Genomic DNA, 27,788 nt, shown 5'->3' on the forward strand with positions numbered 1-27,788 from the left:
TCCAATCCATATCTATGATGTTACTTTGATCCTTTGACCCATTAGAGTGACTAGCATCTAATTGTTTTTTCTCTTGACAATATCACCCTTAAATCAAACACTAAGGTCGTGAGAGTAAAGGAAATGATCACCAACTAAAGAAGCTCTTGATTGTTAAACATATTCTCCTTATCAGCAACTTAGGAACTGTATAGAGAATAGTATGGAAAGCATGCATAATGACGTTAGGGTGTAAGGGGTTAAGAAGGGAATCTGAAGTTCAGGAAACGGTGCAAGTCTGCGTTGTTCTGGTTCAGTACAGGGTAAGGGTTACTACTGGGTTTCAATTCTTTGTCCCATTTTTAGTTCGCTTGTCACCATCAAGTTAGAAACGTTCTTTTTTTAATTTAAACAAGAAACATCCTTTTCTTTCAAAACCCAGAAAAAGACAGTTCTATTGCTCATTGGATCAAAACTGTCTTAACTATGCCAAATTTGGATTACTGTTCCTACCTTTGATCTTAAACTGCTCATGAGGTTTTCTCAAGTGTTCTCTTTTCGAGTTTTTTCAGAATTTCCTTCCCTCGACCTCACAACATGTTCAAATCGGCCATTTTGAAAAAAATGCGTAAGAGGTCTGGTACGAGATTTAGTCCCAGTCCTTTCACGGATGGAATCAAGATGGCGGCGGCAGCAAATTCACATGCAAGCAGGCGAAATGCAAGGAAGCAAATTTCTAAGCCGGTTGGTCCTCAGAGATCTGAAAATTTTCCCGGAAAGACATACAACATTTGGTATAATAAGAATGTTGGAGAAAGAGGTCATTTTCGCGAGAAGATTCCAGCTACCACTCGATGCAGTATCACAGAGGACAGTGGAACCACAAAAGGCAGTTCAAGACAGTGGGATGGGACATATATTTGCTTAAAATTTTCGAGAGGATGTTGTCCGTTAGGATATGAGTGTTCCTGGATCCATAATTTACCGTCGGATGGATTTGAATCAACTTTGGACACCACAAAAGACTGCTTCGGTAGAGAAAGACACGAACATGTACGAGACGACCAGAGTGGTGTTGGTTCGTTTTCTGCGGATGAACAAACTGCTAAGACCCTTTATGTCGGTGGAATATCGGTAACTTCCGACCTCCAATCGATTGTTTATAGACACTTCAAAGAGTGGGGAGAGATCGATAACGTTAGGGTGTTACAGTCAAAAGGTGTCGCGTTTGTTCGCTACAAAAACCGCTCTAACGCCGAATTTGCCAAAGAGGCCATGCAAAGTCAAGCTCTCGATAATAAAGAGATTTTGAATATACGGTGGGCCACGGAAGACCCAAACCCGTGGGTTAAGAAGCGTAAAATAGAGAACAGCAAAGAGAGACTTGCTTCTGCGATATTGCAAGACTATGATGGACCGCTCAGACTTCCACATCATGATAATGTTAAGGATAACTCTTTCCCACAGAAACGCCGTAACATTGATCATGACCTTAAAGAGAGTGGAGAGGCAATTGGTTACTATCCAGATACAGATTATCAGTACTATGAGCCAAACACTGGCACAGATATGAAGTATGATGTACATGCAGCTCACTTGACTGAGACTAATCAAGGATCAGGATACAATACAGTGAGTAAATCACCACCAAAGACACTTTCAGATCTTATTCAGTGGTCAAAACAGCAGGTGTCACTTAACAGAACAAATGAACTGTCACATTCAAAACATCCAGGGAATGAGACAATTATGGAAAAGAAGGATGAACTAGGAAGCATCTCACTTATTTCTGCATACGATTCTTCTTCAGATGATGACATTGAAGGGAACAGTTAAAAATTTTCAAAAAAAAGTTACTGTTATATTCTACACAATAAAAGATTCCCTATTAAGGTCAACTACCAAAGTTCTTGTCCTTTGATTTTTAAAAGTGCTACTTAAAAATGAAAAATAGGACCTTTCAATCCTTTAACCCCTAAGAGTGACTGACATCTAGTTCTCCTTACAATGTCACCCCTGAATCAAACATTAAGATCGTGTGGATGAAGAAACTGATCACCAACTAGAGAAGTAAACAAATTCTCCTTTCCATCCGGCCCCACAAAATGAAGAGAGAACAGTATGGAGTCAGTGCTTTCATGATCCAATGATCACTTACTTGAGGTCAGTACCATCACCATTCCCAACCTAATTTTGATGAGTCTTTTAAGTTCTGAAATTTTTCCTGAATGCGCATGTCAGTAGAACTTGAATTGAGGGAGCTGATTCTTGCCACAGCCAGGAGCCTGTTAATAGGCTCCATTCAAAGTGCAGTACAGCCTTTGCTAAATCTGCCAGCTGAGGCCTGGGTGGGCCTTTGCACAATCAAACTGCTTTTTTTCTTTTAATGCTATGTTATTTGAAGGAATATTTGAGCTAAAGTCGTGAACCATTCCATACGAACTATTGGAATATAATCTGAGAAGTATCAGTTACGGACAGAAATCGGGGACATTCAATAAAGGCTTACACAACGGAACAGTCAAACTATCTTGATAGACCAGAATTCTATTCGCACCGTGTTCCAACATGGTGGACGAATGAAACCGAAAGACGCTTTAAAGGCGCTTTCAATTTACTCTAAATAACAGTCCAACATGAAACGTCGTTCGGATGTATCTGAGGCTGCAGCATCAAAGAAAACTCGAAAAGATAGCTCTGTAACACAGAAAAGCTTTGCAGTCCAACCTGTGGAAGCTTTTCGAGGAAGACTTCCTTTTTATCGACAACCAATCGAAGTGGGGCATTTCTCTTTAGACGATCATAGAAGGTTTCACGATGATAAGAGACAATTGAGGTATTTTAGTCCTCCGCGTGATATAAACTTCGACCTCAGGGCTGGGTATAAAGACTTTGTGAAACGGAACGAAGATGTAAAAGAAGGGTTGGAAAACTTGTTGCAGTGGGTACAATGTCACCACGAGAAGTTTGAAATCGTTCAAAGTCCCACGAGCGAGACTCCTCCAGAAGGTAAAACTCAACTCTCCAGGTGAGATTATTTATATTTTAACAAACAAGTGTCTCCCTAGGAAATCTGCAAAGAAGACGTTTTTCTCTCCCGTCTGAACCTCCAAGTAGGCTAAGATTCCTACACAGCCTTGTGCTATTGTAAACCGAATAGGTATTCCCAGAGGTAACCTATTGTTTTCGCCATTTGTCCAAGAACTTTATGTGTAATGAAATTTGGAGATATGCGGAAATCGCACCACTCTAAGTAGCCAGGTACGACGGTTTTTTTTTTTTTTGCAAGGGGGTCTACACTTTTTCCACAAGAGGATTTTATTTTCTTACTGGTGCCAAAAGAAAACTGACCTTTAGGATTCCTCAGGGGGGTGGGTGTAGATAAAAAGCGGAGTATTTAATGTCACCAAGAAGCCAAACTTTACTACTGACTTGGCTTTGGGTGTTAATTTACCAAATATTGTAATTACAAAGAATTTGTCAAAAGCAAATTGACCTAGCTTGCTTCATTAACCCTCAAATTATATGATAAATTATCATAGTGTAAGGCAATTTTTTTCTGATCACTGGATGATTTGTGAATCAAATTTCTTTTGGAATACAACAATTTTGCATTTTCAGACCTCAGACTTTCATTCAAGGAACTTGTTTTGGTCATGATTCAAAATATATTTTTTCCAGTGAAAAGTTTGGTATCTAGGGCATCAGATAAAAAACATCTTCCTATTTTTTCAGCTTACACACAGATTTCATAACATGGAGGGGGCTCTTGACAAAGATAATGTGCACACCCTATGAAACAAGAGAATCTTGGCAAATGGCAGCTGTGCTACACAATGGAACAATCTACATTATGGAGATAGAAACTGAGGAAAACAAGGACAAGAGGGAGAATATGGAAGAAAGACATAAAGAGATGTGCTACTGGGGTCATAACTTTGAAAGCTATGTTACATCCCTGGTAGACAAAAGTCATCATAATAAAAATGAGGAAAAAGCCAAGGAAAGCCATGCTATTAATGATAGTGAGGAATTTGTCACTGTAATCAGGGCTAGGCTTAATAAACACTCATTGGTTTTTGGTGCTGAAGTGGACTGCTGCACCAAGGTATATTTTGTTTTAGTGCAGGGTTTTTGTGAAAATGTTAGTACGAAATGCATGATCTGAACTCAGTGTGCTTTCTCAGTAAGCATGTTTGTAACACACCCTCCTGGAGGGGTTGGGGAGGCTTACTCTGCTGGAAAAAATTGAAACCCTCTAAAACATGAATTGCAGCATTCTGGGGCATATTTGAGTAATTCTGTTTAGCCAGACTTTTATGTTGAAATCAGTTCAAAAATACTTATTTTCTGTCTTTGCTCACAATTCACCAAGTAGCTCAGGGGACTAAATGGTCTGACAGCCAGCAGGTTTCCACTGCCTACTGGATTCTAATAACAATCCTGTCGATGATATCTTAGTTGTGTAACATACAACCAAGTAAAGAAATAGAGAAAGATGTTTTTTCTGTCTTTTTACAAGCATGGGACAAAGAAAAAAATCTGAGTACCCATGAGGAACCGAACCTCAGACTTTCAGATTCTGTAAAGAAATGATCTTTGCGAGTAAGCTCCAATTTGAAAAATTACTGAGAGGAAGCCTGAAAAAAAATTAAGGCTTTGACAGAAAGGGAATCTGTGCCTCCCAGATACCAGTTGGGTGCCATTACTAACTTAACTATGAAGCCACATGTTAGGAGGGAGGCAAATTTTAGTGGGTTCTTCATTCTTGCAAAGGAATCTGATCAACCCTTTACACCCTAACATAGCTATTCATATTCTCCATACTTTTCTCTACACATTTCCCAAGGTGCTGACAAGGAGAATTTGTTTAACAATCGAGAGCTTCTTTAGTTGGTGATCATTTCCTTTATTCCTCGGGGATGATATTGTAAGAAGAAATTAGCTACTAATCATTCTTAGGGGTTAAAGGGTTAATAATTACATCACAGCTTAAAATTTAAATTCCATGTTTTCTTGTAGGATAATGAAGAAGCCCCAGCAAATTATATAGAATTGAAAACCTCCTTGAAACCTCACAACCACCACCACCACTACACCTTCAAACGCTTCAAACTGCTCAAGTGGTGGGCACAGTCTTATTTGGCTGGTGTGCCAAAAATCATTTGTGGCTACAGGGATCACAGTGGCCATGTGAAAGAATTGCAAACATACAACACTCTGGCCATACCTAGACTTGCACGAGATGAGGAGGATCTCTGGGATTCTTCCATTTGTTTGAACTTTCTGGACAGATTTCTTGACTGGGTGAAGACAGTGGTTATAAAAAGTGGACCAAGGGTGATGTACATGTTCTCCTGGAGAGAGCCATTTGAAGAAGTGACAGTTACAGAGAAGTCTGATGAATTGCACTGTGTCTTGCCAGACTGGTATTTGAAAACTTTCACAAATACTGCCTCTCCATAGCTACAGTTGAAATTTTCCCATTTTACTACAGAGCTTCTTTATTCTTCTTTTTAGGATCATTATCATGTGCAGCATACATTTTGTAGTCGCTGATACACTGGATAGAGATTTATTTGTTGGATAGCATTATCTGCCCTTTATGCAACTGGGCCCTAAATTTCAAAACAGGGGGAGGGGAAGGGGCCTTGTCAAAAACTTGAACTTCAAAACAGGGGAGAGGGGGCTTATGAGAAACCTGAATTTCAAAACAGGGGGAGAGGTAGGCTTATTAAAAACCTGAATTTCTTAAAGGGAGAGAGGGCTTTACAATAAAAGGGGGGGGGGCATACAAGGTGTTTGTAGTTCACAAAGTACAAATAGTTATCAATCACAAACAAAGGAGTGTACTCAGAACAAATGAAATTGTTTTTAACCATCCAGTTATTCTGTTTAGTTTTAAATAAGGTAACCATTATTTAAATATGAAAAAACTAGTCATTGTAACATAGTAAAGTTGAGTTAGATTATTTATATTCTTATTGTAGTTATATGGTATTGATCTTCTCAGTATTTTATATAAAGAATAGCTGTTAACATTGCCAATTTGTTCCCTATCATTACCACAATAAAAGCTTTCGATGATAAATTTTATTCAGTGTTCATGTATATCCTCATATTTCTTTCCCAATTCTTTTCCTTCTTCTCTTTAGCCACCCTTTCCCTCCTACAAGTCTTTTTCATTGTTCCTCTGTTCTTTTCCTTCTCGGTGATTGATTTTCTCCTCTTCACAGAACTGTGATCATGTGGACCAAAGTGTGTCACTCTTGCTGGTTGACATCCCTTATTACCAAATCCTAATCGATCTCTCTTGAGAACTGTTTTCACTGGGTATTTTCTTCCAACACCAGCTGGGCCTAAACCTGTGATAAACAGAATTTTAAAAAAAATTGGGATCAATATCAGTATCTGGGCAACTGCCCACCTACCCCTTCCCTAACCCAACAACAGTCTATTGATAACAAGGTAGGGTTAATGTTGGGTTAGGGGAGGGTAGGTGGGAAGATGCCCAGATACTGATATTGATCCAAAAATTGACTATAAGATTAAATATTTTTGAGCTGTAACTATTGTTGCTTATCACTGATTTCTGTAGCATGAAGTGACTAGACCTGTGTCTATTTCTCATGGACAGTTCTCCATGCTACAGCTCTTTTTGTTGTCAGAGAATAAAGAAAATCTTCATAATTTTAATCCTTTGATCCCTGAGAATGATTAGCTTCTAATTTCTCCTGACAAGATCACCCTGGAATCAAACATCAAGGGTCACAAGAACAAAGGAAATGATCACCAATCTTAAAATGTGTGTGCAGCAGTGGAGCTGCTACCATTGGCATGCAATAATATAAATTGTTCATCATTTTCCTTTAATAAGCAATTGTGACAAAATTTGAATTTCTGGTGGTGGTGTGCTAAATGGCAACTTTCAAAAACGTCTTTCTTGGAGCAATGCTACTTGTCAAGTTGCCACAGTAACACAGGTATGTGTTCTAAGTTGTGTTTATGTTAGCATAATTTCCTCGATGAGTTTTGCCATAAACAAATTTCCTGGCAGTTTAGAAGGGGAAATGGCAGTACTTCCTGCCCTTAATTCAGTATGAAACTAGTACTGTGGATTTAAAGAAAACGTGAGAATTAAGTTTACCTCGATCTTCATTCCAGCCAGACTTTAGCATCAATTGATACCCTACATTGCCTTCTGGAATATAATAGAATGTTTTTTGAGGCTTGCGTTGTATATTAAACAAATGCACAGTTGAACCTTCATGTGTACCCTTCAGATCTGTAAACTCTTGCTCGCATACAGAGCACCAAAATTTGGTTTGTGCTGTGATAGCAGAATGCTCTTCATAAGAGGATTTTATGCGTTGGCATTTAGGCTGACCACTGTAAGATCTGAGAAGTTCTGCTATGTCATAGTGTCCTGCAAGTTTTGCAAGGTCGAAAGCTGTTCTTCCTTGTGAGTCTTCATAAGATCTCCACAAAGCTCCGCTCTCAAGTAAATATTTGACAATGTGAATCTGCCCATTGTGAGATGCACACATCAATCCTGTCCATGAAAATTGGTCACATACATTTATGTCTACGCTATTATTGGAAAGCAGTTCTTGAACTCGTCTTAAATTTCCCTCTTGAGCATTTTTTAAGAAATCGTTTACTAGTCTGTGATCAGAAGTAGAACGAAATTTAGTAGGTATGGATCTGGAGTGACCACTATTCTTTTTGGATTTCAAATCCTTTTCAGTTGGTTTTGAGTTCGTTGATTTTGCCAATGACCCATTTCCCTTTTGACCTGAATTATTCTTTTCCGTTTTGTTATCCTCTGACGCTAAAACACTTCCTGCATCAGAATTGGATGAAGAAAGAACAACTTCATAAAACGTTCTCGCTTCCTCTCCAGACATACTGCCATGTTCGTGAATTGTTTTTCCCTTCGAGTAGGATGTGAATTCTTCAGTTTCTTTCGCTGAAACAAACCTCTGTAAAATATATGGCGAATTAATCATCATTTACGCTAATTTCTCTTCACTACAAGGGCGAAAAACAAAAGTTTTGTTACTCTTCAAACAAGTAGCGTTTCCTTGTAAGCGTCCGCCATCTTATCTGACGTCACACGAACGTCAAACTACTGGTTCCCATGTCGCACTCAGGTCTCCAAACATCTTTGGGGTTTTGCGTTAGCAAGTTGATTGCATTCAAATGCTGTAACTTCGAACAAAGTTAGACAACTATAGGACATTTCTCCAAAGCTGAAAGATAGAGGAACAGTCATAAATACCGTAGATGGCCTTTGGAGTGAAAATGCGCCGAAATCCAACCGAATCATTTAATATTCCAGAAGATTGATTCGACCATTTCGATTGACTGTAGTAGAACGTCACTGTTTACGCCGTGTCTTCGGCCGCGATTAGATCTTTCTTGGAGTGTATTCGAGGAAATATTTGCGCTTATAGTACGCCCAGATCATGGATAAATTTGTAATTGTTGGAGGATTTTTATGTTTTGCGGCCGATGTCTTCGCCATAGCGTCATTGGCAACTCCTGAGTGGGTAGTGATGGAGTTTGCGGGTAAGTCGCAATACATTAGATTAAAACCTGAATTTATTGTAAAGCGGTGATTATGGGGTTGGAGATCTATTTGCGGAGAGATTTCGTTAAATTTATGTACAAAGTTACAACGTTGATTTCCGAATTGATACCTTTGCGAAAAAAGGAAAATCTGCCTAGTAACCGTATATTGAGGAAAGAAACCTTTGCAAGTGGGTTGATATGTATTGTGAGCATAGAGGAGTACAATAGGAAACGTGTCGACAGCGTGTGAAACTAGATATAGTGTGTGGAAAGAGAAATCAACGGACAAAACAATTTAGAAAATACGTAGCTGTAGTTTTTATGCTCAAGACCTGGAGATTCTTTTCTCGCAAATAATTGTATGTGACCATTTGAATCAAATTCACTTCAACTGTCATGTTTAATATGAAGCCATTCTTGGGAGTTTACCATTAAAATGCCAATAGGATTAAAATTGCCTTGTACAGACAAGGCTGGCATAATTTGATACTGAATTGTAGAAAATTAATGTTTGTGTTAATTTAATTAAATATTTGAAATTAAAACAATGCAGATTGAAGGGAAAAAAAAAACTGAAGTTTGAATATGAGAGACATTGAGGACCAGTCATTTACACAAGGTCTTACCTAAACCATGGTTTTACGCAATCTGTGGGCCTCAAGCTTTCTCTCTAAGAGGCGTTTATTTAATTAAATAAATGTCCTTCTTCTATTAGCTTTCAGCCCACTTGACATTATTCACTTATTGTAGATGAATAAATGTTCAGATAAAAGCTTCCGCTAAATTTAGGATTGTGTAGGATGCAGTTTTGTTAAACAATGGCTAAACTTTCTTCAAATGACCAACCCTTACTATGTTCTTTTTTAGCAATAGACTTTCTGTTGGTTTACTGGCCTAATTACCCATGTGGGATGTTGGGAGAATACTAGAAAACTTTGTTATCACAAGCCAAAGGCGGTTGATATATACAAAGTTTTGGAGTGTTTTCCCAACTTTCCAAGTGGTTATTATACTAGCCAAATTGATTGAAAGAAAACGCGGCACATTTTAATATTGTATATGTTTACCTGTGCAATTATGGCGCTTATTAATGTATATTAGCATTTTTCTTTATCACTTTTAACCCTTTAACTCCCAAGATCTTATTATTAATTCTCCCCTCTAGCTGCTACACATTTCCTTGTAAATTAGTTATGAGAATTTGGTGTTAGATCGAGGTAACAACTTCTAACCAAGACATTTGAGTATTCTCATTGCCTGTTTGCTGGGTATTGCATGGATATTGTAAGGGGGGAAAGATACTTGTTAATCACTTAGTGGGAGGTTAAGGGTTAGGATCTTCCAACATAAAAATACTTATGCAAACTCTTGTTTAAAAGAGTTGGTGTTTGCTTTGGTTCATCGCTGGGTTTAAAAAAAAAACAAACAAACAACAGTATAGAATTGATTGTTCTATTTTCAGAATATGTTCTAACTCTTCAATCTTCTCTTTTGTTCCAATAAGGTTCTGTTAGACTGGGGTTGACTGTCATGTGTCAGAAATCAGAGGGGCAACCAGAGGTGTGTGTTACCCCTGATTTACCCCAAGAGTGGCTGGCTACTCTATTGTTTATGATTTTGGGTGTGGTAGCTCTGACACTCACTTGCTTTTTGCTACTGGTGTCTCCCTGGAAACCTTCCATTGTGGATGCAGCCAAGTGGATTGTTTTTCTTGGAAGTAAGTATTAAAGATTTGAAGATTACAACATGAATTTCTGAACATTGTAGGTGTATGCTAGAAGTTGAAGAATAATCTTTGATTTGACAAGTTAAGTTTCATTTTGCTTGTATGTATGCCAAGGTACAAATGACTGGAAGAGTTTTTTTTTTAATTAGTTGATCTTTTTACCACTGTGAACGTATTTTCTTCAAATGATTATAACAAACTTCTCCATTTGCTCTTGTTAATTTACCCTACTGCTACACATCATTCATAGTAAAAGGTACCAGTCTGTTATAGTTTATTTGCCACTTGTGCAGTAGAAATATTACAGACTGTCATGATGTGTATTTACCCTTTACACTCTAACATCAGTATGTAAGTTCTCCATACTGTTTGTTGTTTGATTCAAGGGGAATACTGTGGGGAGAAATTAGATGCTTAATGTTAGAAATTTCTTCATTAACATGTTCCTTTTCATTTTGTAGTGATAGTGTTCTGTCTGGCAGCCCTCACATTCCCAATGGGATTTCAAATGCCAGAGATTGGTGGAAAACCATACAAGTTACCACAAGGAACACACGTTGGACCTTCATTTTTCCTTTATATATTTTGTATAGTTTTCACAATTGCTTCTGAACTTTTTATATTCAAAGTTTGTCCACTCTTGTTTAGGTAATGAAGAAAAAATATTACATTTTGGGTGAGAAATATGCCAACAAATTGCTCAACAATACACAATATTGGAGTAAAAGAGGCCATACATTTAAAGATATTAAGGGTAACTGCACATGGCCATCTGTTGTTATTCTGCACTTTTGCCTTTAAAAGTAATTTTTTTAAAAAATAAATTTACTTTAACAATTTAGATAAGACAGGCTTTCTTAATCCTTTAACTCCCAGAATCTGATTGTTAATTCTCTCCTCTAGTCGCTGCAATTTTCTTTGTAAATTATTTATAAGAATTTGATGTAAGATCAAGATGACAATATCTACCTGCTAAGCTTGAGTATTCTCAGTATCTGTTTGCTGGATAATTTATGGACATTATCGAGAGAAGTTACTGGTACATGTTTATGACCTCTGGGAGTTAAAGGGTTTACTTATAAAACTCTTGAGTAGTGCTGATAAGTTTGAGTATTCTCATTACCTGTTTGCTGGATAGTGTATGGATATTATAGGGAGAAGTTACATGTGAATCACCTCTGGGAGTTAAAGTGTGAAAACTTTTCAGTAGTGCTGAAATATAAGGCCATCTCAGGAAAATGTTGGTGTTGTTTCTGATGAATTTTCAAAACAAAAGTTGAACCTTATAGGGCAACACAGATAGTCACCCAGTATGTCTAAACATGCAAAAAACATTCTTCAATTTTATTTTTAGAGTATTATTTATTTAATTTTGCCAAATTCACTGTTGACTTACTTTTACTTAACAGCTGGAAAGTAATACAGTAGCAACAAGTAAATGAACCTCATGCTCTGTAGTGATAGTAAATGAAACAAAAGTTTCACTATTACTAGTTCAAGAACATATACATGTACATTGAACTCAACTATGAATGTAAAGTTTTCACAGCTGGTACTGTCTTGAGAGGTCAGCATACATAGTTCTAATTTTAGATTTTCAGGGAAACTCCTATTAAGGAATCAACCATGGAAACCTTGTTACACTAAACTGAGTAATAGTAAGAGTGAGGATGTTTCAGTTTGGTTTGGCATCAACCATACTTATCAACAGCTCAATGTGTTTGTTGGATGTAGCCTTGTTTAGACAAAATGGCTAGTGTGTCCTTTTTATTACATCCATCTTGAAATCATTGCAATTCCTTGCAATCTGATTTGCTCTCATCAGATTTATTCACAAATAGCACCATTTTTTGCTCTTAATGACATCTTTTCCTCAGCCAATGAGAAAGCTTCACTAAAACTCAGGAACCAAACACATTTCAATGCTTTTTCAAGGTACCACTCAAATTGCAGGAAAATGAAATACAACTTTAACAACATTTTACAAACCAATTCAGTACTGGATCAGTAGCATTTGTAAGGAGTAAAAAGTTCTATATTTTAGCCACTGAATTTTCCTATTTCAAATTGGATGTAATAAAGAAGTAATTGAACTTTGTGTTGTGCAAATTTGGTCTGAAATCGTACTTGTGATTTCAAATCAAACCTGTGCTGCTTGCTCGTTTGATATTGAATTTGCCCTCCACTCAGTTTAATTACCATTATATACAGGGTGTTTCCTTAATTTGAGGTTCCCTTTATACAAGTTTCATTGTGTTGTACATGCATGTGATCCTATGAAGGGAAGCTATTATTTACATTGAAAAGTATTTATCTTATGCATGGGCTTTTGAATCTAGGTATTGTAACTTTGTAAATAGTGTTACTAATTTTAATGAGATAGGTTGATTTGTAACATTATTGTGTCACATGCAAAACATTTTCTTACTTTTACAACACTTCAGTTCAAACTTCAGATTAAGTGCATCTGCAATGTGATATAACCTTGCAGGGAAGGGTTGTTGTCAGTTTAATTCTTCTACCTAAGAATTGAAATTTTTCTGATAAAGTGAAATTGCATTAATGTCACCCATGCAGTTAATGTCACCCATTAATGGAAAAAAGTCAGTTTTCCTTTCAAGCCACATTTAAGCCAACTAAGAGGATATTGAAAAATTGGTAGGCAATTAGGTATATCAGCTTGTCTAAGTTATCTCTGTGTATATTTTTTCTTTATTTATAGGGACGCTTTTAACTGCAGATTTCAATTAAATTGTATTTTTAATAGAAAGTTGTGTTGCATTGTATACCTGGTTATACTTTCAATGAAAGGAAATGAAACACAGGCTAGTAAAAGCAAATATGGTAAAAATATTAGAACTGGTGGTAAACCAGAAATCTTGAGATGAGTTTAAAATAAAGCTGTCACCAATCTCCCATACCTGTGTCCAAATGTGTGCTTTTTCCTGCCCTCAAAGAAACTTATTTTCTGCTATTAAATCTGCAGTTGGTTTTTAACATATGGATAAGGCCAAACATCCTATTAACGTATCTTAAACACATAATTTACAATTGTCTTAACACTCAAGATCTGATTGTCAATTCTCCTTTCTAGCTGCAACACATTTCCTGGTAAACTAGTAATGTGAATTTGGTGTGAGATCACAATAACAACTACCTGGCAAGTTTGAGTATTCTCATTACTTGTTTGCTGGATAATGTATGGATAATATGGTGAGAAGTTGCTAGTCAATCACCTCAGGGAGTTAAGGGTTAAAACTGCAAGTTGACCCTTATTACCAGTGCTTGGGCACAAGTACTTATTTCATGATGTGGGAAAGTATGAGCCTTGAACAACATGGGTCAGCAAGAGGTCTGCAAGGTGTCTAACACTGACTTGACTCAAATCTTTCCTGGAATGAAGAAAGGAGTCTCTTAAGCAGTCACTTCATTTCAAAGGCTGCTTTCCTTTGTACCATTTTGCAGCCAATTACAGGGGTTTCAATAATAATTTGCACAGGTAGTTGCTGATGGTGATGGGGTGGGAGCCTGTAAAATTAACTGACTGGTATGGCAGAACAATCTAAAAAATTTAACTCAAAACAGACAGCAGTAGGGGGCTTTATATTGCCATAAAAACTGTGGTAAATCACCGGTAACCTCTCCACCTATCACCGATATAAGCTGAAAGCACTCTCAATCAAATTTCCATCCCTACTTTTCCACTGTATCTAAATCCCAATTTACTGTCATCAGCTACTTTTCAAAATGGATTCTTTTCCCTATCACAAGTACTGATTAGCTGCTACCATTTTTTTGCTGCTAATTTTCAAGTGCTTTGATCACCTGTTCAGGAATGTTTTGCTGGTATCACACGTAGAGAGTTATTAAGCAAAATTTAAAGTTTAAGCAATTGACCTGCAAAGCTGCTCTCCAACACCGTCTTTAATTAACCAAATGTCTCACCTAACACTGGAAAACATTTAATAACTACAAATAAACTTACTTAAGAATAAAATCTCCTGAGAGGTGCTCTGATTGTTCAAAACTGTAGCCTGAGTGGGGTTTTGTTTTGAAAACCTAACCAAGGTGAAGGGTCACATTTATAACATCAAACACAAACAAGCTGTTTATTTACATTTTATTTCACTTCATGATGTAACAAAATTTCTACTTCAACTCCTTGACAGCCAAACCTGTAATTAAAAAGAGACATGGTCAATTATAAAAGAAAATCAACCAAACAAAACATACAGGGCCCACTTGCCCAGAAAGCAGAGAAAAGATGGCTGACTGATAATTAACCTTTTAAATCCCACGAGTGACCAAGATAGAATTTCTCCTTGTAATATCAATACAATATAAACCAAATAAGTGATAAGAATAGAGAAAAGTATCAATTTGGGGATAATTAGTAGATTGAATACTAAATTCTCTGTACTAACATAATAAGAATTGTATGGTAGACAGTAAGGAGAATTACAAATCTGATCTGCGAGTTAAAGGGTTCATAAGTGCAGTAAAAGATTATGTTGTAAAAAGCAACTAATCAGTGTACAACTGTCAAAAGATCAATATAGAAAATAGAAATCAATCTGAAATGACACACATGAACAGGGAAGACCTACCTGGAGGAAGTGACTGCTTCAGTTTATCAGCCTTCTCTTTGTCCTGGATAACAAGGGTGTAGAGATAGCGGCTGCATCGCACCTTAAACTTAACTGTATCCTTAATCTTCTTTATCTTTACAGCTGTAAAAAGTGATAGCATTACAATTTATCTTCTCGAAAAAATGGCATTACATCTTTGTTAAGAAGAGGTTACTTTGTATATTAACAAGGTTTGGGAAGGCAGTTTCAGACTTGCACAGACAGCATTGAAAAACCAAGGTTGCAATTTAATTAAGCATATAACAAAATCCTTTGAAATTCATTTTGAAATATTTTAGGAAAATGTAAGAATATTTCAACATTGCAAAAGACCACAACATTAAAAACATACATACTTACATGTTATCATATAAACTGAAACTATAAAAATCTTCCAATTTTGCATGCAGTAACTGTAATATGTAAGGGAAAATTTTTAAAAAGATATGATTTTCCTCTGATCTTCAGGTATTAGTCTGTCCATATGATGAAGTAATTTGATTTAGTCAGTTGAGTTGATAACATAAATTGACTACTGTAAAGAGTTTCAAAGCCAATGTTTCAAGCATTAGCCCTTCATTTTGCTCTGACAGAGGGCTAACGCTTGAAACGTCAGTTTTTAAACTGTATACAATGGCCAATTTACACAATCAACTCGGTTGATAATATCAAACTAACTCATAAAAACAATAACCTCTTTTAAGAGACCTCGTTATACCCTCCCACTGACGCTGCACCACAGTTTCGTAAGAAACTTACCCCCTTTATTCATTTGTCCTATATGATGGTTATATCTTGCTCAATATGCATTTCTCTTTTAATAGTATACATGGAAAATTTCTGCATGCTAATTGGCAAAGAGAACGCCAATCGATCTCTAATGATTTCGAGTGCAGTTTTCAGTACAAATACAAATCATATTTGCACAAGCACTTACATTCCTACGACGAAGGATGATTCGAATACATTATGGTGCAAAGAAATATTGAAAGGAACGGTTGATTACTCACATTTGGCGTCCTTTCTCCGTGCCGTAAGGAGAAAATCCTTAATTTCATGGATCTGTTTAGGCTGCAAAAAGAAATAAGAAAAAAAAGGGATCACCGAGACGTTACTAAGCTGCCAAAGCTACCGGTTCGGGCTTCATACATGGAGTAGGCTTGATAACTTAACCTAAGAGTTAAAGCTTGAGTAGAATTTTGGAACTTACCATTGTGAAATGGACGTGACAGAAAGATGCCTACAACACAACAAGATAAAAGTTCTCGTTACCAATTTAACCGAGAATAAAAACCAAAATTTTTCAATTATGAAAGATTTAATGAGAAAATGCACGGTAAGATATGATTTATTTAAGAAATATTGGTATGATGTCTAAGATATAACAGGATTTCTTTCCCTCATTTCACTACCTTTCAAGCCAAGTCAAGATGGATTCCAAGAGATCGGATTTGGAACGTGCGCCTGCTATTCAATCGTGCAGCGGATGCTACATGAATCAAAATGGCGGAAAAGGGTGCAAGTACGTGGTAGTAACTTTTCAAGGTTTTATTTGATTTTGATTGAAGTGGATGCATAATTTCTCTTTTTTACTGTAACTTACTCAGATCTGGTTAGAAGGAGACCTCCTCAAAAAGAGCAAAAACGTCGAAATGACATATACGTAAACAGGAAAACCGACTTTGCTGGACAACTAGAGCGATGTCAAAAGATCCTTGATTCAAGGTTTGCTGTAAATAGGCTTGATTAGACCACTTTTCGAATACTTTGATTCAATTTTGTTTTCACAAGTATAAAAATTTGAAAATAATTTAAAATCAGGCTGTGTCAGAGGCCTCCAAGGAATTGAGGAAAAAATGAAAAGTTTACTTAATTAAATTATTAACATAAATATCAGCTGTAAAAAACTTAAATCTAAGATATAGAAATGCCTGTAGTTTTTTGTATTTTAAAACTCTAAGTTATTCTTGCTTCGTGAAGATTTTTACGTTGCTGCAAGTTTGCAAGGTTCCCTTTGCGTTGAAATTTCAGATTCTAACTGTTCTTTTCTATTTGAATTCCAAAGATTGCGCGACATATGCATCTCTTTCGTGCTTTTTATTCGCTGGATTTCCATTTCTCCAGAACCACTCCGGTCAAAAAATTAAACATGTTTCAAGTTTTACATTTCTCCTTGCATACAAATTAATTCTACCCACATTGATTAAAGTATAATGCAATGGAACTACACATTATAAACCCAATAAACATTCCTCTACTTGCAAGTTTATCTGTATGTTTATCTGCTGCATGTGTAACATAAACATAAAAGGTTATACATGGATTACTGGCAGAGTTTTAGGATCAAGATCTCACACCAGGATACATACACCAGAAATCATTCTATTTGGAGGCACCAGACAAATTTAATGTGTACAATAAAGATATTTAAGGTGTTTTGGGTTAGTCTTACAGAAAGTGTAATTATTGATACACCTAAGCTTATTTTCATTTCACTGCTGTAATTTTTTTTTGTTAACAATGAGTGCTTTACAGTGCTATATGCTCTAAGCAACAACTATTTTTTAAAATATATAATGCCAGTTTTGGTGCATGGGTCCCTGTTTTAAGAGTAACTTGTGTTTTAGATTTGACTGACCAGAAACGATATGTGACCAACCTAAATAAATTTGGCTGGTCACTATGTCTGGAGACTCTCCAGAAATTATTTCAAGCCCTGATATACACAAAGCCATACAACTACTTGTCTAAAATTTTTAAACAAACCTCTCTATTTCAGTTCTGTTTTGTTTTGTTATTTAGTGAGCAAGAGGTGACTATTCATGGCTTGGGTTCTGCTATCAATCGTGCAATAAATCTAGCTCTGCAGCTTGAACAAAGAGGACAAGGAACTGTTGAGGTGACTTGAAAGAACAGTTTCTTCAAATTGTTGATAGGTAGCCTCCTAGAAAGGGAACATTTTTTAACACAGGGGGAATGACACCTATGAAAGGGCAAGAATAAAACACAGGTTACAGGTCACAGATGATGGATTGCAGGTCATGAGGCACAGGTGAGGGGTCAAGGGTCATGGCTCACCATTACCTGTCAAGAGAGAATTGCAGAAGCAGTTGCCTTTAAGTCTTCTGTGTTACAACAATGTAATAGGTGACAGTGACCATTGACATTTGACTGGTGATGCAGGACCTGTGATTAAGACTTGAAAAAAGTATCTAGCCTGCATGGCTAGCAACCCAGGGTGTAAGGGGGGTGGGAAGTTAGATTCATACACATGGAACAAAGAGAGCATATTCAATTGGTATGATTCCTGCTTTTTTCTCAAGTAAGGTCTTCTTTCCTCCCAAGGAGGGTAGGCTTGTCTCATAGTTATCAAGGGTTATAGACATTCATTCAAGTGCATGACAGTTAACTTACACATAGCAATTTTTTCTTTTTCAGTTATCAACAACAACTTCCAGTGTCAAACTAGTAGATGACTTTGAGCCTGAAGATGATGTAAGTATATGAAAAATAAGATTTATCATTCCTGAGTACTCAAAATCGATTGTGATCAAGTCAAAAATATCCTATCTGATTTTTCTCATTTGTATAACATGGCAACATCAAAATCCCAATGAGGTCATAAGTCATTGTGAAAATCCCTCCATCATGCCACTTTTGTCACCACGGGAAATTGTTTTCCTCTGTTACTTTTTCTTTCTCTTCAAAGACTTACGGAGTTTTTGCTGAGTGCCATTGTCATAAATTCAAATCTGGTAAACTTCACCCACAAATGTTACAGATTGCAATACAGTAATGTTGAAACATGTCTTTTTCAAATACACATTGATAGTAGTCATTTTTTTTTAACATTTTGTTGTTGATTTCCAGGACCAGGAAGGATATTCTAAAGTACGAACCAACTCAGCAGTGCACATAAGAGTTTACAAGAAACCTATTTCCAAGGTTGATTCAGAAAGAACTTGTCCAACTTGAATCACTACTTTTGGTAACCAAGAGGTCACTCTTTTTCACCAATGGGTCCTTTTCCCACCAAAATACTGTTGAGAAAAAGCCTGACAGATTGAAAGTTTTATTTATTGTTCAACACCTTTGAACAAGTGTTCAGAAAGATTGAGTACTAGTTCCTGATCTGTGCCATTTCAAAGATGCATTCAAAGCAAACAGTAGATATGATAGTATGGTTCATGTCTGTAAACCAAAAAAATTGTTATTGATAGCTAACGGGAATGGCAGCACCTATTTGCAATTGTTAAATCCTATGGCTCCAATATTTTTTGCCCTCTGGAGGTTGATATGAGAGACAACTACAGGTTCAAAGACAGAGTAGTCCAAGGTTTATTGACATGTTATCTCCAACATCTGAATGGTGTGTAAATCAGACAGATTGGATCCACCAATGTTCCCATCATTTGCATTAAATCCCTCCAGTGGTATTTGGATACCTTTTAGTCCCCATTTTTTCAACAAATCTTCAATGGAATGACTGGAACTGCAATAAATTAAAGTATAAATTTTTAAAATAAAAAGGTGACATTAATCTGATGTCCAAAGTTGTGAAAAAATGGTATTTAATTAAGACATCTTTTAGCAGAGACACATTGAAGTAGTTTCCTGATTGGCTTTTTTTGGTGGAAAGACAATAACATTCCAGAAATATTTCTTAGTTCATGGTATTCTGAGTTTCACAGTAATTTTAGCCCTTTTAACTCCCAAGAGTGACCAAGACAGAAGTTCTCTTTACAATATCACTACTATATCAAACAGACGAATGATGAGAATAAAAAAATATATTAAATAGGGAATTGTTAGTTGATCCAATACCAAATTCTCAAAACTAACACCACAAGAATTATATGGCAGACAGTAAGGAGAATTACTAATGGGATCTTGGAAGTTAAAGGGTCAAGAAGACAAGTGATAAGAATAAAGAGAAATATCAGTTGGCCAATTGTTAGTTGATTCAATACTGCATTCTCTGAATTAACATCATTCATGAGAACTGTATGGCAGACAGTAAGGAGAATTACTTATGAGATCAGGGAGTGAAAGGGTTAAATGTTGTAAATAGCATACTGTATGAAAGAATTCACCTTCTCTCTTGATATGTTGACCAAAACTTGGCCTGATAATTTTTCACCATAAGAAAGGAGACAGTTGCCAAAATGTCATCAAAATCTGTATCACAAAATTACATAAAACAAAGATTACATAACTGTAGTCAGAGAGCAACTCAGAGTTTTGATTCAGTGGTGGGGAAAGTAATGGTGCCAAGTTACCTTTTGTGTCATAGAAACAGTCTGAACCAAGAATTATATCAGCCTTGGGAAGTTTTAAAAGGTTTGGTGTAAACTGTCCCCAGGTAATGCCAACAACTTGTATTGCTGTCTGACCATTAGCATGGCAGCTCTGTCTACAGTTTTCTAAGCATTGAGGATACTCTTCCTTGTCTGTCAGAGTAACATTTGCACCACACAATGAGGCAACCAAACCAGGTAAGGCTGTTCCTGCACCAATCTGTTGATCAAGTAAAGAAAAGGTAATCACTAACAGTGGATGCAGACTTGTCCAGCTTACAAAACAGTCATTTTTCAGAAGAGTATGATTTTCTCATAAAGGACATGCCTACAGGGCAAGTAGCATGTAGCTCTGCTTGCCTTAAATACGCTCCACAGAAATCGCGCATGTTCTACATTTTACATGTGTCTGGACTAATTTAACCCTCTTATGCCTATATACTCATTAATTCTTTTTACTGTTAATCAGAATTCTGATGATGTTAGTTTGGAAAATTTGGTATTGTAAGATCAACTGATAATATCTGAATTAATATTTTTTTTATTTAAAACCTTTTACCCTTTTTCCAATATTGTAAGGAGAAATTCTGTCTCAGTCACTTCTGGGAGTTAAAGGGTTATGTCATACTTTTTTTGAGGTTTTGCATGGCTTAAGTTTTAATAAAGGGACAGTAATCTTCCATTATTTCACTTTCACATCCAGTCTGGAGTATTATCAAAATTCTCATTCTAGTAATGTCCTGTGAGCTTTGTTTGTGTTCAGAAATTCAATACTGATCTTTGGGACCATACTTGAATTTCTGAAGTTGCACTGAAAATTGACATATAACTTCGTTATAACTCACTATTGTGTTGCTCTTGCCAACATCAACAAATTATCTATACTTGATAAATTTTTTATCAAGTATAGATCCTTACTGACCATGAATATGTAACCCTTTCACCTCTGAGATCTTGTTAGTAATTCTCCCTTACCCTGTCCGCTGTACAATTCTTATGATGTTAGTTCAGTGAATTTGGTAGTTAAAATTTACCTCCACAACGTGTTTTCCTTCTACTTGATCTCTATTATACCAAATATATTGTGCAAGAACTGGAGCTGCTGGCCACGTAAACATTCCATACTGAGGGTCCACAATCTAAATGTGTTGAAAGGAATTTCATCTAAATTAGGCTGACATTGACTACAGCTGTGTTGGAAAAGCATAAACTATATAATAAAAATATAAACAAGAACTTCACTGATCTCTACCTCAGGTATCCGCACTTCTATTTTATCGCTATTTAATTCGTCTTTAAAATAAAAAACTCGCTCAACTTGCATTAAGAAAGATGATGAAAAATGTCCACCGAAGAAGGAAAAATCAACTAGGCGTTCTTAGGAGGTATTCAAGACGACTGGATACGAGTGTAGTTTACTGATTACCAGTGTTACGCATAATTCAAATCCAATATGGCGTTGTTGTCGTGCGTATGTGTCTGTGTAAGTGTTGTTCAGCTTGTGTTGTGTCAGAATACTGTTTTGTTTAAATTTTTGGATAATTTTGTGTTTCTTCATATTGTGTTGTAAGCATATAGGTGTTTTGTTGTGTATTTAAGTGTGTGTTTTTTTTAAAGTATCAAACACTCATTGGTTTATCTGACGCAAATATTGCGAATGATCTTTCATTGCTTTTAAATTGACAACGACCTCTCGATGTTGGTGGTCTTTACTCATATGACACCAATAGTTTGGTGCATGATTTGAACAAGTCTTTACAAAGAGGGCTTAGTCGTTGTCATCCTTACATTAGATATGTTGGTTTATGATGACATACAGATCTGAAACCAACCAAAACATATTAGTCGGTCAAGCCATTGTTCTTGGACTGATTTCTCTACTCTGTGTTAGCAATCAGAGTAGATCATTAACATAATGATCCTTTCATTATTCCTGTATTCCAAATGGACGCTGTAATTATTCTGGTTTTGGTTTCACAACATTCAAATACGCTTCTGTAGAGTAGGAGACTTCACTTAATTATTTTGCCCACTACGCTGTGATCGCTCTAAATAGTAACAGAGTGGACTTGACTTGACTCGACATTTTTCACTTTGTACCCAGCCAGCCATCTCGAGTTTTGCTTTTTCTTGATCTAATGTTCACGATTTCAAACTTTTCGCGTCGAATAAAAAAGTCTTTTAGGAGCTCAGGATGGTCAAGGTGGTTTACAGCTTGTATAGGCAAGTGGTCATTTTCTTTGCATTAATTTTCCTAAACTGTAACAAAAGCAATCTTTTCCGCTAAAAAGACCGTCAAATAAAAAGTGACTGTGGGTGACTTTTCAATCGTCAAGTAAGATATATAACATCATCATAACATTTAAAACTAAAGTGATGGGTTGACGGAGACTACCACATCCAAGATTGTAACCTTCCGTAAGTTTCCTTTATCCATGACTTCCTTTCTTAAAACGTATAAATAACCTTTCTTCAGTTAGATATTAGTTCTGGGATGACTTATAAAACGCAAAAAAAAAAAAAACTTACGTTTAATTCACAGATGTTTAAGATCTATTGCAGTTTCTTAGGGGCATCAATTTGCTTTTCTAGGGCAAATCAGACTTGCTTTGTAAAAGCTTCCCGAAAGGATAAGGAAAGTTATCGCGATACGAGTTGAACGGCACTGTATTTTCTACCTCTTATACCATAAGTTTTAGTGCTGGAAAAGATGGCACGCAGAAAAGAGCTTAAATTGTTTTGACGTTGTACTGATGGAATCTCCTGTAAAGCTCACTCGCTACTTGTTTTTCTTTACATCATTTTGTTACACTTTTTTTCATTTTTTCGACCTAGCAGCCAACAGAAATTGATTTAAACCAAGAGCTTTGAGATGTGACTCTGGAAACAGCTGAGAATTTTGTAGCTCTTTCCTTAAAAACACACGGTTTAGGAAACTTTTTTCCAGATCCGTAGTATCAACCGTGCCCTTGTCGGCTAAGAGAAGCAAAATCTTGAAAGCCTAGTGTCTATCTCAGCATTAATCAAAACAGAAGCCCATCACTCCCTCAGGAGTTTATGACAAATTCCTAACTTAGGCCACATTTCAGGTACATTGGTATTTTTGAGAGAAAGTGCGAAGCGTCTTCGAGCGAACACGGCAGTGATAAAAGAGGCATACCATCGTTTTGCCTAAGTTTATTATTCTAACATTTTTTAAACAGAAAACTGCTGCTCCACGGATAAAGTTTGATTTTGGTATTGAAAGATGTCAACGTCTATGAGCTCTGTGGTGTATGCCATCTTTCTTGGGGCCATGATACTATTCAACATGGTAGGTAATTCAATGGTCTGCATTGTCGTATTAAAGAATAAAGCCATGAGAACCTCGATCAACTGGCTTCTGTTTTACCTGGCCATTGCTGACGTACTTGTTGCAGTATTTTTCACACCTTGCATTCTGAGCCATTTTATCAAGTTGCCAAGTGGTATCGTTGGAGATATGCTGTGCAAGTTCCTGATGGGTGGGGCCTTTGGTTGGGCTTCGGCTTCAGCCTCGAGCTTTTTGCTGGTGTTGATAGCATTTGAGCGCTATCACGCCACGTTACATCCTCTAAAAATGCTTTCTCGTGGTCGTTCCTTAAGGCTTGTTCCAGTGCTCTGGATCGTGGCAATCCTTCTGGCCGCGCCAATGGTATTTTTGTTTATTTACCGGGAAGAAATTCAAGCGTGCGAGATAGTCTTCCCAAATTACTTGACGTCCCGATTTTATAACCTTATTTGGTCATGTTGCAACGAGTTTCTGCCGAAATGTATCATGGGATACCTATACACAAGAATTGTTCTGTGTCTCCGCGAACGTTCCCTGGTCTCAGCCTCCTCTCAAACTAAGGTCTTACACTCCAGGCATAAGGTAACTAGGATGCTTATTTTGGTGTCTGTTATCTTCGTCCTCTGCTGGACGCCTTCTGCAGTCCTCTGTGCGCTGACCCCGTTGGTTCCTGGTCATCGTGTCACAGTGGATAAAGTGGCGAAAGCGAGTGCGCTGTTGAATTCCTGTCTCAATCCACTGTTATACACCTTGCATAGTCAACAGTTCAGGAGGAATCTCGCTTCGCTGTTTTCTTGCTCGAAAAGAGAGAAAAAAACCAAATAGGTTTTTCTGGCCCTCAGGGAACGGTCATCATTTATCTCCGGAGGGGGGGGGGGAGGCGGCGGAGGATTTTTGTTATTTCCCGATAAAATTTACCTGATCCCCCCTTAAAGCTTTGTAATATTCTTGTGATCCCCCACTCACTGGCAGTTAGTCAGCAATCAAGTTTCCATTTCCCCCCTTTTTACTCTGTTGGCGACGACTGATCCCCCTTCCGTCCCCCCTGAAAACCATATGATCCCAACATCCCCTCCCTACTTCCTTCCAGGCGATAAAATGATCACGACTGGTCTCTTAGGTAAACTGATACATTTTGTAACTCTTTTTCAACACCTTTAACGCGTGGAATCACAGACGCGATGGACTTGTACGAAAATAGCTAGAAACTAGGTGACGAGGAAAAAACGACAGTATCATCAAGAGTGTTTTCTTGATTTAAGACGAAAAGCTTGTCACTAATTATCGACAACGAAATATGTAACGGTTAGCTTAAAGGATTGGTTATCATATCAAGAGAGTTAGAGTTGCCATTTACTAAGGGTAACGAAAAGAAAGGTGATAGGAGATAAGTTAAAAACAGTAAGTATTTTCAAAATAACTGGTAGAAATTGGGCAGTGCAATCAGCTTTAAACCCACAGTGAATGGGAAATTAATAGGAAAGCAGAAAACCATATGCTGTAGATATTTTAACTCAAATAAAATGCAAAGTATAAGACTAATGAGGTGAATTGGTAAACCCAGTTGTACATGAAGATTGTTAATGAATCTTTCTCGGTCAGTATGATGCAATGTAACTAAGGTAATTATTGTTCTGATTGACTTGTTTTCCAAACGCAGCACACCAACGGATGTAAAATGGTTCTGTGCCCATGGCAGGAACAATTTCCAGCTTCCACTAAATTTCAGTGTTTTCGGTAATTTTGAGCTTACGAAAGTCAAAGAAAGAGAAAACCAAGTGAAAAAGTTACCCAGCATCTTAAAATCCTCACCGTATCATGGAGGGGAAATAAACACAGCAAATATCAAACAGAAACGCTTAAGAACATTTTTTACCACGCATGAATATGTATGTAGGAATAGTATCTATGAATATGTTAAAGAGAGGTGTCAAAGATGAATTTTGGTCTGCTCCCGGCCTTAACACAGGTAATGTGGGTTTCCATAGCAGTGGGTTGAGACATCTGGAGACTTCTAGAGTTCCCTATCACTGTTAAGGAAAATTTAAGTGCGTGAAATTTAAACGTCCCAAGTTTAAATTGCGATCGTGGCTAAGATCCCATAACGTATAAAATTTCGAGACGTTGAATTTTCAACAATCGACGAACGATGCTCGAGTTTACGAATGAAGGATGCCCGTGAACCCCGCCAGCTGTCTATTGATATAAATTAAAAGTTATTCATTTTCAGAGCGAAAAAAATAACTATGCATTTCCACAGGAGCTAAAAATTAGAAATAGCCGTATCGGATCAGTGGGGTACCATAGGCGGACAATTTTTATTATTCTTCCGTTTCACCATACGCATTCGCGTGACTTCCGCCTAGCCTACGCTTCTCTCCATCCGCTGAAAGGAAATGGAAAAGACTGCCATGCAAGCCTATGAAAGAGGCTTAGAGAAATATACTGTGGTTTGTCGACATTTATTCCGAATAAATGATCGCTGATCATGTTCGTCTTTTTACCATTCAGTTAAAGTGAGAGCAATAAAGTGTATAACTTCATTTTGGCCTCCGCAGGACGGCATCCAACTCAGGCATCAGTTGCAATTCGAAAGTTGCCAATCACAAAAGCGGCACGTTTCATATGTCCTGTGTAAATTGTTTCCATATCCTTCTATTTTGTTTTACATACCAAATTGTTATTGTTATAGCTTCACAGAGTATAAAAAAAATATCAATCTGTATATTAAACAGCATATTTAAACGTATGTTTAGACAAGGAGAATGAATTTAAAAGCTTGTTATGCCGAATTTCCTCCAAAATTCTGAGAAGTAACTGCGCTTACTCTTTTAGGTATATACAAATTTATTCATAGAATTTTCGTCATCTGTTCTAACGAACTCATTTTTCAGACAACTACATGACCTTAGATAACCATACATAACTTGAACTGAGGCTTTTAAGAATTTTGTATTTCGTTCTCACCAAAGCTAAAACACATTCTAAAGCTGTTGGGTTAAACACGGCTCAAAATGGAAAAAAAAAACAAACTTGTAAAATACACCGACTGCTAACTTAATCAAGCTTGCAAAATTTGCCCTGTTATAACTCTGAGTTTTTCGATGTTCTCGCGAAGCCCACATTTCTCTTTTGTGACGTCTGGCAGTTAAGAGGATACTGCTATAAATCACTATAACTCGAGGCCAATTCCTCTTGCGATGTTGGTAATTAACGTTTGCGTATCATGGAGAATCAACAATGCTAATGCAAACACAAATGCACATGATACCCACGCTGAGATCACAGAAGCAACATCACGTTTGTAAGTCACAATTTGCTGGTATCTGATATGAAGTGAACAGCTAAGAACCTGTCTACACTTACAACTACCACACTCGGGAACGGAGCTGAAGCAAATAACCGAGTAAAGACGAGGAACATAGTTTAGGTGAGAGAGATAATGTTGTTCACTCGTAAGAAGCTGACCAGAAGTGTAAATTGGGTGAGCAAACCAACCAACCCCAACATCTGAAACAGCGAGACTTATCAACAATGTTTCCAAAGTCTTTGGTAACGAAGATGTCTTTCGTATGGCAAAGACTGTAACAATGTTCAACATGATGGAGGTATAGAAAATTGTTGAAGACACAGTTAGCAATGAAAGTCGAACGAAGATCTTTAACTTCGTAGGCAGGTCCGATAAAATTTAGAAACAGTTCACAAGAAAAGTTGTTCATGACATCAGCCGATGGGAGTTCGCTTGTCTGAACTCCGCTTAGGACCCGTGCCAACTGATATCAAAAGTGCTACTTTTGCGATTGGCAACTTTTCGAATTGCAACCGATGCTTTAGTTTATTGTCATCAACCAAGAAGCAAATGATGGGTACAATCTTGCAGAGGCCAAAATGAATCTAAACAGCTTATTGTTCTCGCAAGAACTGAATGACATTAGAAGAAAATGATCGGATAAACCATATTGAGTCTAAAGATCTATAAAACTGCAATAATTCTATGTGCCTTTGTAAGCTCGCATCGAAGTCTTTTCCATTTCCTTTTAGCATACGGAGAGAGACGTAGGCTAGGCGCGAATTACGCGAATGTACAGGGTGAAAGGAAGAAAAATTAAATACATTGTTGATATCAGTGTCTGCCGATGGTTCTCAACTGATCTGTACCTTTGCTAACAAATATAAACGAGGAAAGCGCGCGAAAGTACGCTCGTGGAAGGTGGGAACTCTCTTCTCTCTTTATCTTCTTCCTTCCCATCGTTCCTTTCGTTGTGGTAGTGCTA

At 37.0% G+C, this 27,788-nt stretch overlaps 8 protein-coding genes across 8 annotated transcripts; 5 read left to right on the forward strand and 3 right to left on the reverse strand.

Annotated features, from left to right (window-relative positions):
• The first annotated feature begins 634 nt into the window (after positions 1–634).
• Positions 635–1,885, forward strand: LOC113669202 (uncharacterized). Its single transcript, XM_027185203.2, has one exon. It carries the CDS (start codon positions 661–663, stop codon positions 1,813–1,815), a length of 1,155 nt encoding a protein of 384 aa, XP_027041004.2. The 5' UTR covers positions 635–660; the 3' UTR covers positions 1,816–1,885.
• Positions 1,886–2,523: 638 nt separating this feature from the next.
• LOC113669272 (decapping and exoribonuclease protein) lies at positions 2,524–6,070 on the forward strand. The gene is made up of 3 exons (XM_027185273.2): positions 2,524–3,007; positions 3,715–4,087; positions 5,002–6,070. The coding sequence occupies exons 1-3, from the start codon at positions 2,616–2,618 to the stop codon at positions 5,443–5,445; spliced, it is 1,209 nt and encodes a 402-aa protein (XP_027041074.2). The 5' UTR covers positions 2,524–2,615; the 3' UTR covers positions 5,446–6,070.
• On the reverse strand, positions 5,828–8,140 carry LOC113669273 (G patch domain and ankyrin repeat-containing protein 1 homolog). The gene is made up of 2 exons (XM_027185274.2): positions 7,127–8,140; positions 5,828–6,344 (listed from the first exon to the last, which is right to left on the reverse strand). Exons 1-2 carry the CDS (start codon positions 7,989–7,991, stop codon positions 6,073–6,075), a joined length of 1,137 nt encoding a protein of 378 aa, XP_027041075.2. The 5' UTR covers positions 7,992–8,140; the 3' UTR covers positions 5,828–6,072.
• Positions 8,141–8,346: 206 nt separating this feature from the next.
• On the forward strand, positions 8,347–13,197 carry LOC113669228 (uncharacterized protein C16orf52 homolog A-like). Its single transcript, XM_089184986.1, has 3 exons — positions 8,347–8,550; positions 10,058–10,270; positions 10,741–13,197. Exons 1-3 carry the CDS (start codon positions 8,448–8,450, stop codon positions 10,929–10,931), a joined length of 507 nt encoding a protein of 168 aa, XP_089041112.1. The 5' UTR covers positions 8,347–8,447; the 3' UTR covers positions 10,932–13,197.
• A 1,188-nt stretch (positions 13,198–14,385) lies between these two features.
• Positions 14,386–16,405, reverse strand: LOC113669213 (large ribosomal subunit protein eL38). Its single transcript, XM_089184988.1, has 5 exons — positions 16,320–16,405; positions 16,118–16,147; positions 15,918–15,978; positions 14,887–15,009; positions 14,386–14,454 (listed from the first exon to the last, which is right to left on the reverse strand). The coding sequence occupies exons 2-5, from the start codon at positions 16,118–16,120 to the stop codon at positions 14,429–14,431; spliced, it is 213 nt and encodes a 70-aa protein (XP_089041114.1). The 5' UTR covers positions 16,121–16,147; positions 16,320–16,405; the 3' UTR covers positions 14,386–14,428.
• Positions 16,309–19,582, forward strand: LOC113669212 (ribonuclease P protein subunit p20). Its single transcript, XM_027185214.2, has 5 exons — positions 16,309–16,429; positions 16,515–16,632; positions 17,710–17,806; positions 18,346–18,402; positions 18,778–19,582. The coding sequence occupies exons 1-5, from the start codon at positions 16,411–16,413 to the stop codon at positions 18,880–18,882; spliced, it is 396 nt and encodes a 131-aa protein (XP_027041015.1). The 5' UTR covers positions 16,309–16,410; the 3' UTR covers positions 18,883–19,582.
• LOC113669211 (histone-arginine methyltransferase METTL23) lies at positions 17,166–21,616 on the reverse strand. Its single transcript, XM_027185213.2, has 5 exons — positions 21,457–21,616; positions 21,239–21,343; positions 20,187–20,424; positions 20,001–20,085; positions 17,166–19,399 (listed from the first exon to the last, which is right to left on the reverse strand). Exons 1-5 carry the CDS (start codon positions 21,526–21,528, stop codon positions 19,246–19,248), a joined length of 654 nt encoding a protein of 217 aa, XP_027041014.2. The 5' UTR covers positions 21,529–21,616; the 3' UTR covers positions 17,166–19,245.
• A 1,693-nt stretch (positions 21,617–23,309) lies between these two features.
• LOC113669227 (allatostatin-A receptor-like) lies at positions 23,310–26,540 on the forward strand. Its single transcript, XM_089184985.1, has one exon. The coding sequence runs from the start codon at positions 23,452–23,454 to the stop codon at positions 24,337–24,339; it is 888 nt and encodes a 295-aa protein (XP_089041111.1). The 5' UTR covers positions 23,310–23,451; the 3' UTR covers positions 24,340–26,540.
• The last annotated feature ends 1,248 nt before the right edge of the window (positions 26,541–27,788 follow it).

The sequence above is a fragment of the Pocillopora damicornis genome, chromosome 10 (assembly GCF_964200805.1).
Source record: "Pocillopora damicornis chromosome 10, jaPocDami1.2, whole genome shotgun sequence".
Taxonomy (NCBI): Eukaryota; Metazoa; Cnidaria; class Anthozoa; order Scleractinia; family Pocilloporidae; genus Pocillopora; species Pocillopora damicornis.